Below are 13817 nucleotides of genomic sequence, written 5' to 3' on the forward strand. Positions count from 1 at the left end.
ATTTCATTTTGTGTGTTTACCGGAAAGGCTTAATTCAAGTAGGGAAGGTTTAAGGTGTTATTTACAAGTAGGAAAGACTTAATGCAGAAAATTCAACACGTACTTTGTGAAGTAAATGGGTGATACGATCTGCGGATCACCTTATACAAAATTTAGAATGCAGAAGCCAAATGCTAACTTAATTGCTCAGGTATTTACTGGAAACGGATTGTAACATTTGACAGTTCCTACCAAAGAAAGTGCCTCTCTGATTGCCTGAAGGAGATGCTCTGGATAATCCTCAATACTGGTGACGCCGTGCTGTGATTGCATATAGCTCAGGATTCTTCCAACAATCTGAAAGAAAAAATAACCCTATCATTAAATGTGTATAAAACATAGCCATAAGTGCAATGTGTCTCGCAGGCGAAACAGATTATGTTGCAATGCTTTTAAGCAAATCATGAAAAATGGATTTGATCTGTTCCGAAGGTAGATGGTTGGATCTGGATAAAATAAGACCGACCTTTCGTGCATAGCCACCATATGCAACACCACTAATCATAGGATGCAGTGAATTAGGTGATCCAGTTGTATTTGGGAAGGATGCCGTTTGGAAAAGTCCGACTTTCCTCAACCCATCAACGGTGTGAGCATTGGTGCCACCAGCTAATTGAAGAAATCCTGCCATGTCAAGGGATTAAACAAAACCATAGCTGAAGCACAAAAATGATATTCTCGAGCAGCATAGCAGATTAAGTACAAACCACGAGGCCTTTCTTTTATAGCAGCCAAACGAAGAGCAAAAGCAATCGATTCTCTTGTGGCACCTCGACCAATATCTCCACTCATGGGGCGGCCATCCAACTGCAGTTCACAGGTGGTTATTCATATAGGTAGAATGCCAAAAGAACTGATTTAGGTTGTGATGACATCTCTTAAAAATAACAGGAGCCACACCTGCCATAGATTGAAGCAACACAGATCTGGTTCCATAACTGAGTACATAGCATTCATTGACGATACAGTTGATTCCCCATTATCAGGCAAGCTAACCTGGACACGATGAAAATTATTGCAGAACCCCAAAGAAATCTTTTAAAAGACACTCGACTAGTTTTACGACTAAATAGTCCCTGTGAAATTAAAACAGCAGGAGTACGTGACACACTTACTGCTGCTAGTCGCAGATGCTTAACTGAATCACCCAAGCCATCCCAAAGTTCTTTAAATGGAGCAATCTGCCTGCAGAAATTAAGGCTTAGCAAAGTGTGACTACCTACGCTTGAATTAATGTTGGAGTTTTGAACTCAATTAGATTAAAGTGCTTAGAACATCCATAGAAGTAGTAAAAGTTTTTCCCTCAATCAGCTTAATAGTAGTTAACATGTATGCTTACTTTTAAATTATTAAGAAACTGTACCTTCCAGTTGTATGAATCTCTAAGGCATCAACATCATTTCTTTTGAGAAGTTCGGAGGTCGCATAAGCATCTCTTATGTACGAGGACACTCCTAGATATCAATTTGCATGGTTTTGTTAAAAAGGATCAATCTAGAAGGAAGAAAGGCAGCATAAAATATACACATTGTCATATAATGTTTCCTTCCAAAATTTTGACATGGCTCCCTGAAAACTGTCATTTGTTAATACTTATTTTATATGTCAAGCTTATATTTAGATTTACAATATTGAACTTCATGTATTCTACTCACATAGACGATTAAAACTTACATTGAATATGTATAAAGTTTTGCATACTGTTTTGTCAGTGTGGTACATACTTATTTTATCGTAGGGGCATACTGGAATGCAGCGGCCACAGCCATAGCAGCGTTCAGTTAGAACTCCACCCTGCAATTCAATTAAAAGTTTTAGAAGGTGATCCTTGATGAACCTGTACAGCAATGTACGAGAAGATTCATAACATTAATATGGTAAGAAAATAAAGAAAATACAAACCTTAAATGTATCAGGTATATTGGTTCCATAAAAGAACTGTCCTGTTGATTTTTGAGCCCCCAATGATATTGCATCAGCAGGACAAACTCTCTCACAAGGCCGTGAACAGTCAAGTGGACAATCCTCTGGATCAAACTCTGCTTATATGATGGTAGTTAGTTCGGTTAGACATAAAAAGTTGCAGGTAAAGGAAATCAAACCAAGAAAGCATCGTGTTTGTGACAGCTGCGGTAAGATTTTACAATCACAAGTTATGATCTACGAGTTCTACCAAACCACATAAAATTGTGTGTGCAAATTTCACTCCTTGCAAGGTCTCCTTAAGTCCCGGGACGCAGAACTTTACCTTCACATCCTCAAAATCTCATAGCAATGCCTATCATGCTAAATAAAGTAACGAAGATAACGCTTACATACCGGCCTTGCGAAAGTGAAGATCTTTGTCATCATTAACGCTGATCATCACCCAAGGCCTCGGAAGGGGACAAATCCCAATTGCAGCATCAATCCCCTCGTTCACTGCACTCACCACTGACACATCCGCCGCACAGTCTATGCAATCAACTACAACAGTTCATCAACAAATTAACCTCAATTAATCCAATCTCTAATCTCACTTAGTCAGCAAAAAATCAGTTAAAAGTTTTAATTGATTACCTCCTGCAAGAGTGTAAACCAGAGAAAGATTCCTGATATCAACCACATCCTCGAAGCTTGCGCCGCAGATGAGCTTGACCCAGTTGCCATTTTCAAGAGATTTTGCTGGAGAGGAGGTTTTTGATGGAATCCCAACAGTTTTTATGAGATTCTTCACTTCTTCAATGCCCTTGCTGCTTGTAACCTTCACTTTGGCTGAAACTTTTAGCACAAAAATTAACTGTTAGAGAGAGAGAGAGAGAGAGAGAGAGAGAGGAGCGAAGAGACCTTGGTGTTGGTGGTGAGGAGAAAATGAAGCACTGCAAAAGAAGCTCAAAGCCATCATCTCGGATATGCATTAACGGATAATTGTAGCAGAATTTTGGCGGTTTGGAAAATCCCAAGAAGTTAAGGCTGTTGGGGGCAATTTGGGTTTTCACCATATTTCTCAAGGACAGGAAGTTGAGCCATATATTTTCACTAATTTTTTTTTTATTTCCCTGGGATAATCTTAGAGCTGTTGTTAAATTTGTAGACCAAAAGGATTGTTTGATCTTGTAAGCTTAATCCATTTGCTGTTCTGTTTATTCTTTGATCTTGTAAGCTTAGTCAATTGGCTGAGGAGAGGCTTTAAGTGTACTTGCGTTCAAGTACAAGGACAGAACATGAGTATTTCGAGATAGTGTATTCGAATCCACATCGACCAGCATAGGATGGTAGTAGAACGAAGCTGCTATAAAATCGAATTCCCGAGTTCAGCATACTTTTCTTGGCCCTTTGGTTAAGATCAAGTGTATTATCTGGTCTTATCAGTTTAATATCTGATACGTGAACCAATGGTTTATACGATATTAAATTAATTTTTTTAGGGGAAGCTACTGGGATCCAAGCGTTGTAGTATTGCTCGGGCTGGCGCACCCCACCAAATTCAAATTCAAGTGTAAGTTTTTACAGCCTAACAAGTTAATGACATTCAATGCGTGACTTGTGCTTTTTCTCTTAGGAAGGCATATCAAGATGAAGTATGGTGCAATGTCGTACCGATGGATGCTTGCCATCTTTTATTAGGAAGACCTTGGTAATATGACCGAAAAGTTCTTCACGATGGGTTCAAAAACACACACACCTTTGTGAAAGACAGAGTGAAGGTAATTTTGGGCCCTTCAAAAGAACAACATATAGTAAAGTCTGAAAAGAAGATGGGGACAATCTGCCTTGCCATGGCAGAATTCATGGAAGAAATTGAAGAAGGCGCATCTGTATGTGCTTTGGGGATCAAAGAGGAGAATGTTGGGGTCTCTCTTCCGTACGCGAACGAATCCTTGCCGCAAGAGTTTTCTGTTGTGATACCGGATGAACTTCCCGCGGATATGGTGGTGTCAACAATATTCAATGCGGCTGACTTGCAACCATACTTTGAGGACGTCCATGAGCAAAATTTTGACTCGATGATGAGCCGGAGGGACTGATGGGGGACCATCTAAAGAGTCATTGAGAGAATTAAACTCAGAGGTGCGATATACTATTTTCAAGGAATGTCCTAGGGGGATGATCACTAAACCCATCAGATTCCCAACTGAAGTTAAGCCGCCACCATAACCACTGTACTTCCTACCCCTCTAACATCCATTGGCTATTTGTCATACAACAACTTATATATCCTTACGAATTATACCTCCACTTGATTGTGAGATGCTATTGCCAAATGCACATGCAGTACTAGCATATTATACTTAATAAAACGACAAGGGGCCTTGACTCCCCCAGAGCAAGATTGACGCTATAACATTCTCAAACATCAGCTTGGTATATCACAAATCTTTCCAGTTCTTCTTCCAGATGGAGAGATAAAGTTCAAGTCCCCATATTGCCTTGCGACTTTAGCAGGAAAATATTCGGTAGGGTAGTTAAAATTTCCATGGTACTTTGTGTCATTGTCAACAGAAACCAGTACTGAGGGACACAGATAGCGCGCCATGGATAAAACCCTTTTCGCCAAATCTCAGGCTGCCACAATCCTTTCATCAAAATCACATGCCCATTTTTGTAGATTCAGAGGTTCAGCCATCTACACTCACCCTTTTGCACGCTTTTGCAGTTTGTAAAAGTTTAACATCCCATTGTTTGATTCTTTAGGGAGAGAGCTCATCACAATGGCTTGCTATTGGAGCTTTTTCACATCTTCCAGGCGTTGCACTGCTGCTCGGGCCCGGCGCACCACACCAAATCAACGTTCTAATATTTCCCCGCATATTTGTTCGATTTATTGCTCAGTTTTTGCCTACTTTCAACCTAAGTTACTTAAAGCCCGTTATCCTTCTTTGTCCATGATAAAAAAAGAAAAAGAAAAAAAGAAACAAGTTCTCAAAGCAAAATTGAAAAAAGAGGAAGCTTTGATCATCGAGAAACAAAATAGAAAATTGTTGAGGGTCAAAGTTAGGTTTTCAGGTTGATATGACCAACCTAACTAGCTACTAACTTAATTTGTTTGCTAAATTTCAATACACATTCTCTGCACAACGAAATGAAAATGTTTACATTAATTTGTTTGCTAAATTTCATAGAAGTGACAATTCACGAAACAAGCGGTAAAGAGATCGCCTGTTAAATGTTCTAAGTAGCAAATAATGGAAGGAGAATAGAAAACGACATAGATTCTCATCCTTCTTTGAGGATGAATTTTGGTACATAAGGGAGGCACAATTGGCACATAGACCACACAACCAAAGACAAGCATATGCAAAATGTCGGGCTCGTATTTATTGACCAACTGAATAAGGATAACATTAGAGTCCTAATTGATATTGATTTCTTGTCTAACCAATAAGGCTTCTTGATTAGTTGCACATAATAAGGAATCCAAATCTTAATTAAATGAGATTGCATAAGTTCCTCAACACCAATTAACTCGTTGACCAAGTTAATTGATTGCCAAGAAATTAGCAAATCATATTCATTGATACTCACAATCTTACAGCATCCACCACTATCTTCACTATGCACAAAGAAGAACTGGAAGCGTTATGAGTCGAGAATTGGTGAATGAGAAAATGACATGAGCATAAACAAGCTCCTTGAAACCCTTTTTGAATTTTTAGCCCTATTCTTTGTTAGGAGATTGTCCTCCTAGTATAATTTTAGATCATTGGGTTCCATATTATATGATATATGTTTGAATTTTAGATATTGAGGCAAATAATATTAATGTTGACCATCATATACTCAGTTGGTGGGTTTTGAATATAATCTTGTACAATTCAAAATCTATATCATATTCATAAGAGCAACGCTAGGTAGACCAACATTTTAGACCATATTTGCAAATCATGTGATGTGTCCTCAATAGAAGCACATTAATCAACACTTCAACCATCAACAATCACGTCATAAGGATTAGAAAATATTGTTTAAATAGATGGTTTCCCTAACCTTACCCTATCCATAACATATAATCTTGTATACGTACATTGTTACAGCCTAACACTTAATTTAATTAGTAAGCATTTTCTTTCCGTTGTTGAAGAGATTTCTAACTCGAATCCTACATTCTCTTAATAAATAAATAAATGAATATATCAATAATATGTGTGGAAAAGTTTAGGTGTCATGATGATACAATCCTTTATATATTTCTATAGCACATATTACGTGATTCCAAGTGATAAAGAAAAAAATCTTTCAAATATGAGGTCTTTGAAAGTATACAAAACCTATATATGCAAAAGCATCTACAAACCCAAAATAACATCTGGGATTCGGTCAATGCCAATGATAATTTAGCGATTTCTGCGTCTTACCGTTGTTCTCCAACCGATAACGACCTCCTATCTCAACGTCCCCTACACCGCTGTGACAAACAACACACAATCAATTTACAAAGAAAGAAAGAACAAACAAAGATACAGCAAAAATGAAAGCCAAACAAAGCTGGATTTGTAATTCTTGCATCACTTCTTAGAATTTCCGGGGTATAATTTTAACATTTCTTCCAATTTTAGCTAGAACACCGCATTCGAATTTGATGGAAGAAGAAACATTATAAAAAATCAAATTTCTTGTGCAGGAAGACGAACATTAGATTAATTTTCACCTAATTTTTTTCCATATTTCCAAGTTTTCCTGTACTCTAACACAACAGACCTTCTTCTTCCCTGACCACTAACCGCTCAAACCCCACCTCAAAAGAGTTTCTCTTTCCAGCAATGATCCACAAATCCCACATTTTGCTTCCTCTGGTTTTGTTATCCTTGTTCTCATCAAACACCATTCGTGTTCGAAGCCAAGGCTCCGACTCAAAGTCCCATATAATTTCCTGCGGCTCATCTGCCGAAGGGGAAACTGATTCGGATGGCCGGAAATGGACAACGGATTCTACGTACCTCGCCTCCTCTGACAACACGAAGACTGCAGAAGCGGGCTACTATGACCCTGCTCTGCCATCCAAAGTTCCATTCATGACAGTCAGAATCATGAGCTCTGCAACATCGTACAAGTTCTCTGTCCCATCAAGCAAACGCCTGTTGGTCAGGTTCCAATTCTACCCGACCACCTACAACTCCGTAGATTCCTTAAACGGCGTTTTCGACGTCTCCGCCAACGGGCTCACCCTGCTTAAAAATTTCAGCCCTTTCGTCACAGCCTTGGCCCTCACGCAGGCTTACATCATAAGAGAGTACTCAATCGTTCCTGTCCAGTCCGGCACTCTCAACATCACGTTCACGCCCTCCACAAAGCGCGAAAAAACATTCGCCTTCGTGAACTCACTGGAGGTTATCCCAATGGAAGAAATCTTCAAGCCGACCGACTTGATCGGATTCCGCGGCCAAACGGTTGACGTCCAAAACGCCTCCCTCCAGACAATGTACAGGCTAAGCGTCGGAGGGGATTACATTCCTGCAATCAAGGACTCCGGACTCGCACGAACATGGTGGGACGACTCACCGTACCTACTAAATGCAGCTTACGGGGCCTCGTATCTCAATAAGACTTTTCTCGGGGTGTCAATCGAGGCTCCTGCCAATGTCACCATCAAACACACGAAGGATGTCCCCGAATATATTGCTCCTCTAAACGTGTACAAAACTGCGAGATCGATGGGACCGAACCCTCAAGTCAACGTTAAATCCAATCTCACTTGGGTTTTTCAGGTGGACGCAAATTTCACCTACGTCGTTCGGTTACATTTCTGCGACTTTCAAAACACACTGGGGAACCAGAGAACGTTCGATATATATCTCAACAATCGAACGGCTCAGGAGATGGCAGATGTGGTCCTGTGGACCGGGGGAATCGGAATCCCGGTTTACAAGGATTATGCCACTCATATGAACGATAAAGACGGTGGTGATCTTCTGTGGGTGGGTTTGCATCCGAGTCGGGCAACGCATCCGCAGTACTATGATGCCATACTTAATGGACTGGAGATTTTTAAGGTTAATGACACGGGCGGGAACTTGGGGGGTCCAAATCCTGTGCCTTCAAAAATGCTTCTTAAGGCAGACGCTGCAGCCAAGATTTTATTGGCAGACGCTGCCTAGGGTTTTGAAATGTTGGGTGATTTTCTGGAATGGACTCCAATTCTTTGATTCACTGGTTTTAATTCTAAATTTCGACAATTTATATTCCTATTTGTAACTTTAATTTGAGATGGTCGATAATTGTCTGAGTAAATTTTGAATGAGGGTTTCACCCTAAATATAAGCTAACAATTATAGCGAATTTACGTAAATATTCTTTTGTCGCATTTGAAAAGTAATCTGAGACAATCACAAAATTTGAGTGTCTGTAATTATTTTGGGTTTTTATTGACACTTGATTACACCACGTAAAATAAAATATAAAATAACTATTTAGGGTCATAAGGATTTTTTTTTTAATATATTGTATGAATGCACCTTAAAATTTAGGGAGCTTTATATATAAAGACAAAAAATTTCACTATATTTCAAGGAACTCCACTAGTTTTTAAACATGTCAATGAGAGCCAAAAACATAAAAACAATTAAAGCCCAACTCAAAAACATGGAAACAATGTTTTAAAATACTCGTCATACCCCTAAGGTTTTAGAGTTATTAATAAACTTATTCCTCCACAACTCCAACAAAATTAATATGTGCCATAAGCTAAACCCATCCTCGACCATTATGCAGAATCAGTTCAACCCGTATTCAACCATTTTTTCAGAATCAGTTCAACTCGTCTTCGACCATTTTTGCAGAACCAATTCAACTGGTCCTCAACCATTTATGCTGAATCTGTTCAAATCGTCCTTAATAATTTTTGCAAAATCAGTTCAACCCATTGTCAATTAATTATGCAGAATCAGTTCAACCCGTCATCGACTATTTTTGCAGAATCAGTTCAACCCGTCCTCGATCCTTATGCAGAATCAGTTCAACTCGTCCTCGACCATTTTTGCAGAATTAGTTCAACTTGTCTTCGACCATTTTTCCAGATTAGTTCGCCATCCTCGACCATTTATGCAGAATCAATTCAACCCGTCCTCTATCATTTATGCATAATCAGTTCAACGTCATCGACTATTTTTGCAGAATCAATTCAACTCATTAAACCCATCTTCGACCATTTTTGCAGAATTAGTTCAACCTGTCTTTGACTTTTTTTTTGCAAGATTGGTTCAACCCGTCATCGACCATTTTTGCAAAATCAGTTTCAAATAATTTGACCCTAGTAAAAGTTAACTCAATAACACAATTGTTCTAATCTAGGTAAATAGTGAACAAAGAGAGATCCTTAAATCCAAAGTAGAAGTCTCGTTCCATCATAAAAACCTTACAAAAAGAACAATTAATACATGCTGTCTTAATTTTTCTAGTACTATGAACAATAAAAATGAACAAGAGGAATATACAAAATTCAGTCATTTTTCCATTAAGTTGTAAAAAAAAAATAATATTGTTTGGTTTGTTTTACCGGATCAGAGCAGGTGACAAAGAAATGTACTTAAATGAGTTTGCATTATTCATAAACATAGATACTTTGTATCCATTAAGGGACAAAAACATTTCAGTTTTTTTAATATTTCATATTCTAATTGGCATAGCAATATAGGATTACACTTGAATACAAGGCCAGTGACCTTGGAGACAATGGTAACCTTGCGCTCATGCAAATTGGAATCCTATATTGCTATGAAAATTGGAATCTAATGGTAATTTCGTATATTACCATGCAAATGTTAATCTCACGCTCAAGCTTGAGGGTGATAGTAATTTCCAGATCAGTTTTTACCCAAGCTTATTCGTTCAACTTTCTCTTTGTAATCAAACAAATAAGTCTACAAAAGACTTCATGATTCAGAGAAAATCAACCAAAAACTTAAAAATTTCATATCAAAATCTGTAATGAGCTTCAAAATTGCAAAGTTTACCGTAGCGATCAAATTGGGAGGACGTGAAGACTAGAAGAAGGTATTTGGAGTTCCTAAAACCGATTTGGACATGGACTTGAGTTAATTTGGAGAGGAGATGGTGAGGATGGAAGAATTGAGGTTGAGATGGCGATGAAGGGAAATCGGGTCAATTTTTTTAAGAGAGAGAAACAAGGGAGCAACAGATGAATGAGATAATAGCATTTTCTCCATTATTATTTTTTCATTATCTCACTCCCCAATTCAATTCTTCCACAACTATGATTCTCTCAATTTCCTTCTTTTTCTACTTTTACTTATTAGATTCTGAACTTGATCCCATTATGCGATTAATTCATCTTTATCTAATGAAGAATGAATTATTAGCTTTGGAATGATTCATATTTATTCAGGGCTTATTCTGATGTTTGGCAATTTTAGTTTGCATAGGACTCGACCGAGCCACAAATGCACTTAATCCTTTCACAGTCCTACTCCCATGATGACTTAGTCGAATCCTCTCTTGGGCTATAAGCCCACTGGTTTGAGGGATATTTACTAGAATTCTTAGTCTTTTCAACTCAAGTCAGCCTATTCTTGACCTAAACTGTTATTTCAGACCGAAAAATATATGAATTATATTATTAATGCCCTTTTATGGGCTATAAGCATTTAACGCCCTTTTCAATTAGCAAACAAGGAATTAATGCGCTTGAATCTTTATTTTCGGCCATAAGCATTAATGCACTTTGTTTTGCTATAGTTTAAACTAACACAATGTTTGGATGAGGAAAATAAATTTAGAATTTAGATAAAGGTTAGAATTTATAAATTGACATGAGAAAAATAAACTTGGAATTTAGATAAAAGTCAAAATTTATAAATTGATATGCATCAATTCCTTTGTTTGGATTCATAAACATAGAAATTTAGATTTTCAACGTGACAAAAAAAAAAAACCTGAAATTTGGGACCTCCAATTCTCAAGTTTAAATAAATAGGTGTTATTTCTCAATTTTTATGATTGAGAGTTTAAAAATAACAAATTACGTATTCAATTCTATTGTTCTTTTAGGTTAACCATATAAGAAAATTCACAAATTCTAGAAAATAAAATCCCGTCATTTTAATTTTCACCATTTTAAAATTCTTTAGTTATCTTAAATTTCTTCATCCAAATAGAGTGTAAGAGAAATGCTAAAAGTGAGATTTTCCATAAATTCTCTGCCACCTCATGTTTTTGGTAGAATATTTCACATGAAGAGTATCGCTTTGAGAGAGTCCCCTAACATTCCTCTTAAACTAAAATAATCGATATCTTAATAATTGTTTTCCTTTTTTCGGTGGTAAGCAATTAACCAGTAAAGATGCATAGCATGTGAATTAATGGAAATAAAAAAACCACTAGTTGAAGGGAACTGCCTAAAAAAGTAATCAAAACGCCCAAAAATTCCGAATAAAAGTGTCCGTGTGTCTTGGAGTCCAAGTAAGGAAGCAAATCTCCGGATTTGAACACAATCATTCTAAATTGATTTGGAGCGAAAATCAAGATTCAATCTCATTAGCAGAAGACCAAATCAGAAAAGTTTTGAAAGCAGTGGAGTGCTAAGTAATTAATTTCCCTAATTGTTGAGGGAAAAAAACCTTATATAAACCAAGGATCAACAGTAAGACCCTAAACTCTTTGGCTATCCTCGACAACGCTTTCGTCCTCGATTTCTAGCTATTTTTCATTCAAGCACTTGTAGAATTCAAGTTAAGTTTACAAGTTTTAATGTCTCTTAGACACTATTTTTTTTTTTGCAATCTCCTTTATGTTTACTCTCGAAGTCTTGATCCGTTTGATTCCTGCACTTAGTTTGCATGCGGTTTAATTCTTTCTTGCACTATTAGTGGCTTCTCATGCGTGCACCTTGTATTTGTTTAGTTTAAATTAAAATAGCCGATATCCTATTAATTCTAAATCCATAAGAAGAAGAAAAAAAGAATTTGAGGTTGAAATTTTTGATGATGAATGCATAAATAAAACCTTCTCCAAGAATATAGACCAAATCTAATTCGTATATGTCTTTTTTGGCCTCACTCTCCTTAGGCTTCAGCCTTATTAGCTATTACTTTGTTCAGTTATGTTCTGCATCTATATTTTTATTGTTGATTGGATTGTATCAAGCACTTTTGAAAAAAGCTACTTCCACGAATCTTGAGAAATCAACTTTGCTTGCAGGTTCTCCCTTGTTTGACTAAAGAAAACATCATGGCCTCTTCCCATTTGTGCTTCGCGTTCATGACGCTCATGGTTACATTCTGCAATGCACAAGGATTGCATTCTGGTACTGCAACTCTCATCTTTGTTTAATTATACGTACATACATATATGTGTGTGTGATGGGGATCTCTTCCCTTAAAGGCTTCCTATATGTATATATCTTCATATCAAGTTATATTTGTATAAGAGAGTCATTCCATGACGTTTTTCCTTTTCTGCAGCAACAACTTTGCAATCCCAACATGCAAACTCAACCCACAGAAAGCTTTTGCAACAAGGTAAATATCAAATAATAATTTGGTAACAATATTTGGTATTGTTACCGGCACTTCAAAAATGTGATCTTGCATTATGTTATAAATTTCTCATCTTCGATAGTCCATGACAACATAGTATGTTGTCTTCACAAAATAAATCAGATTTTCAACTTCTCTTGTTTAATTGTAACTTGCTACGTAATTAATTAGTCTTGATTTTGTAGCCAGCTGCAGAGCCGAAGAGATAAGCATCTCACAGACCCAAATTCCAGGAACTGGGATCCCAAAGTACGCAGTACAGATTGTGAACACCTGCACTTCTGATTGTGCTCCTTCACAAATCCATGTCCACTGTGGTCAGTTTGCTTCTGCAGAAGTTATACCCAAATCCGTCTTCACAAGGATCGCGGATGATGAATGCTTGGTGAATGGAGGAGAGCCGTTGAAGTCGAACGATGTCATCAGCTTCACTTACTTCAACACCTTCATGTTCCCCATTTCTTTTAAGTCTGCCAAGTATTGCTGAGCCCCAAACAGTCAAACACTTTCAAGTGATGGTATAGATAAAGAGTTGCAATTGTTGTCTCAGCTTTTAGTTTTAAAACCCTATCTACAAGCCTACAAGCTAGTATTTCGTTTCCGTTATGTTCAAACCCTAGCTAGTATTTCAAACCCTATCTCCAATTGTGTTCTTTTTTAGGATAAAAAAATGGCCTCACAAATATTGTTTATTGTTCCTTAGTTCCGTGTTTTACTTTTTCGTCTGGAATTAATTTCAATAAAATTACATTTGATAAAACTCAACTAGTGTTGAACTATTTTAACGAGAGATAGAAGTCCAAACCCCAACAAATCTAGCCCAAAAACAAGCAAACCAAAATTTAAAATTTCAGCCATGCCCCCCAATAGGGCAATGATTGGATTTGCCCAATTGACAGAGTAATTATTGCCTTAGCAGTGTGGGCTTGCTCTTACATTACAAGTCATCATTGTGCTTCTTGAAACTCAAAATTCGTTCTACATTGCCTTGTTTATGTTATTTCCATCCAAAAATGTCAAATACACTAAATATATATGACACATTAGTATCTTACTCGTTACGTGTAACATGACACGCATGATGTTACGAGAAAGATACTAAGACAAACTTTAGTCTCAATCCTCAGCTCAGCCCTAGGTTTAAGGAGTAACTTGCATAGTAGGACAGTAGCTCACAACGATTTACAATATATTCACAAGGAAATATCAAATATGTGAGCAAAATCAACCGAGCTCATACATATGCCAAAACAAAATAAAGAACCAGAATAAATCTGCAGACGGGGAAGAATGATATTAAACTGAATG

General features: G+C 37.3%; 2 protein-coding genes and 2 pseudogenes across 4 annotated transcripts; 3 read left to right on the forward strand and 1 right to left on the reverse strand.

Moving 5' to 3' along the window:
• Window positions 1-103: 103 nt before the first annotated feature.
• Window positions 104-3023, reverse strand: LOC137732335 (uncharacterized). Of its 2 annotated transcripts, none has more exons than XM_068471647.2 (11): window positions 2866-3023; window positions 2599-2793; window positions 2359-2505; window positions 1942-2078; window positions 1764-1833; window positions 1403-1493; window positions 1155-1224; window positions 940-1035; window positions 747-846; window positions 506-663; window positions 104-336 (listed from the first exon to the last, which is right to left on the reverse strand). In XM_068471647.2, exons 1-11 carry the CDS (start codon window positions 2921-2923, stop codon window positions 187-189), a joined length of 1272 nt encoding a protein of 423 aa, XP_068327748.2. In that variant the 5' UTR covers window positions 2924-3023; the 3' UTR covers window positions 104-186. The 2 variants fall into 2 exon arrangements, with proteins under 2 accessions (XP_068327748.2, XP_068327747.2); XM_068471646.2 differs by having other exon boundaries at window positions 2599-2799; window positions 2866-3014.
• A 314-nt stretch (window positions 3024-3337) lies between these two features.
• On the forward strand, window positions 3338-3501 carry LOC137733049 (U2 spliceosomal RNA; annotated as a pseudogene).
• A 2919-nt stretch (window positions 3502-6420) lies between these two features.
• Window positions 6421-8305, forward strand: LOC137730484 (receptor-like protein kinase ANXUR2 pseudogene; annotated as a pseudogene). Its single transcript, XR_015957589.1, has one exon. The product of XR_015957589.1 is annotated as a receptor-like protein kinase ANXUR2 pseudogene (transcript).
• Window positions 8306-12411: 4106 nt separating this feature from the next.
• On the forward strand, window positions 12412-12996 carry LOC148689935 (protein TAPETUM DETERMINANT 1-like). Its single transcript, XM_088687140.1, has 2 exons — window positions 12412-12491; window positions 12681-12996. Exons 1-2 carry the CDS (start codon window positions 12412-12414, stop codon window positions 12994-12996), a joined length of 396 nt encoding a protein of 131 aa, XP_088543266.1.
• The last annotated feature ends 821 nt before the right edge of the window (window positions 12997-13817 follow it).

The sequence above is a fragment of the Pyrus communis genome, chromosome 16 (assembly GCF_041283825.1).
Source record: "Pyrus communis isolate YQ-2024b chromosome 16, ASM4128382v1, whole genome shotgun sequence".
In the NCBI taxonomy this organism is placed as follows: domain Eukaryota; kingdom Viridiplantae; phylum Streptophyta; class Magnoliopsida; order Rosales; family Rosaceae; genus Pyrus; species Pyrus communis.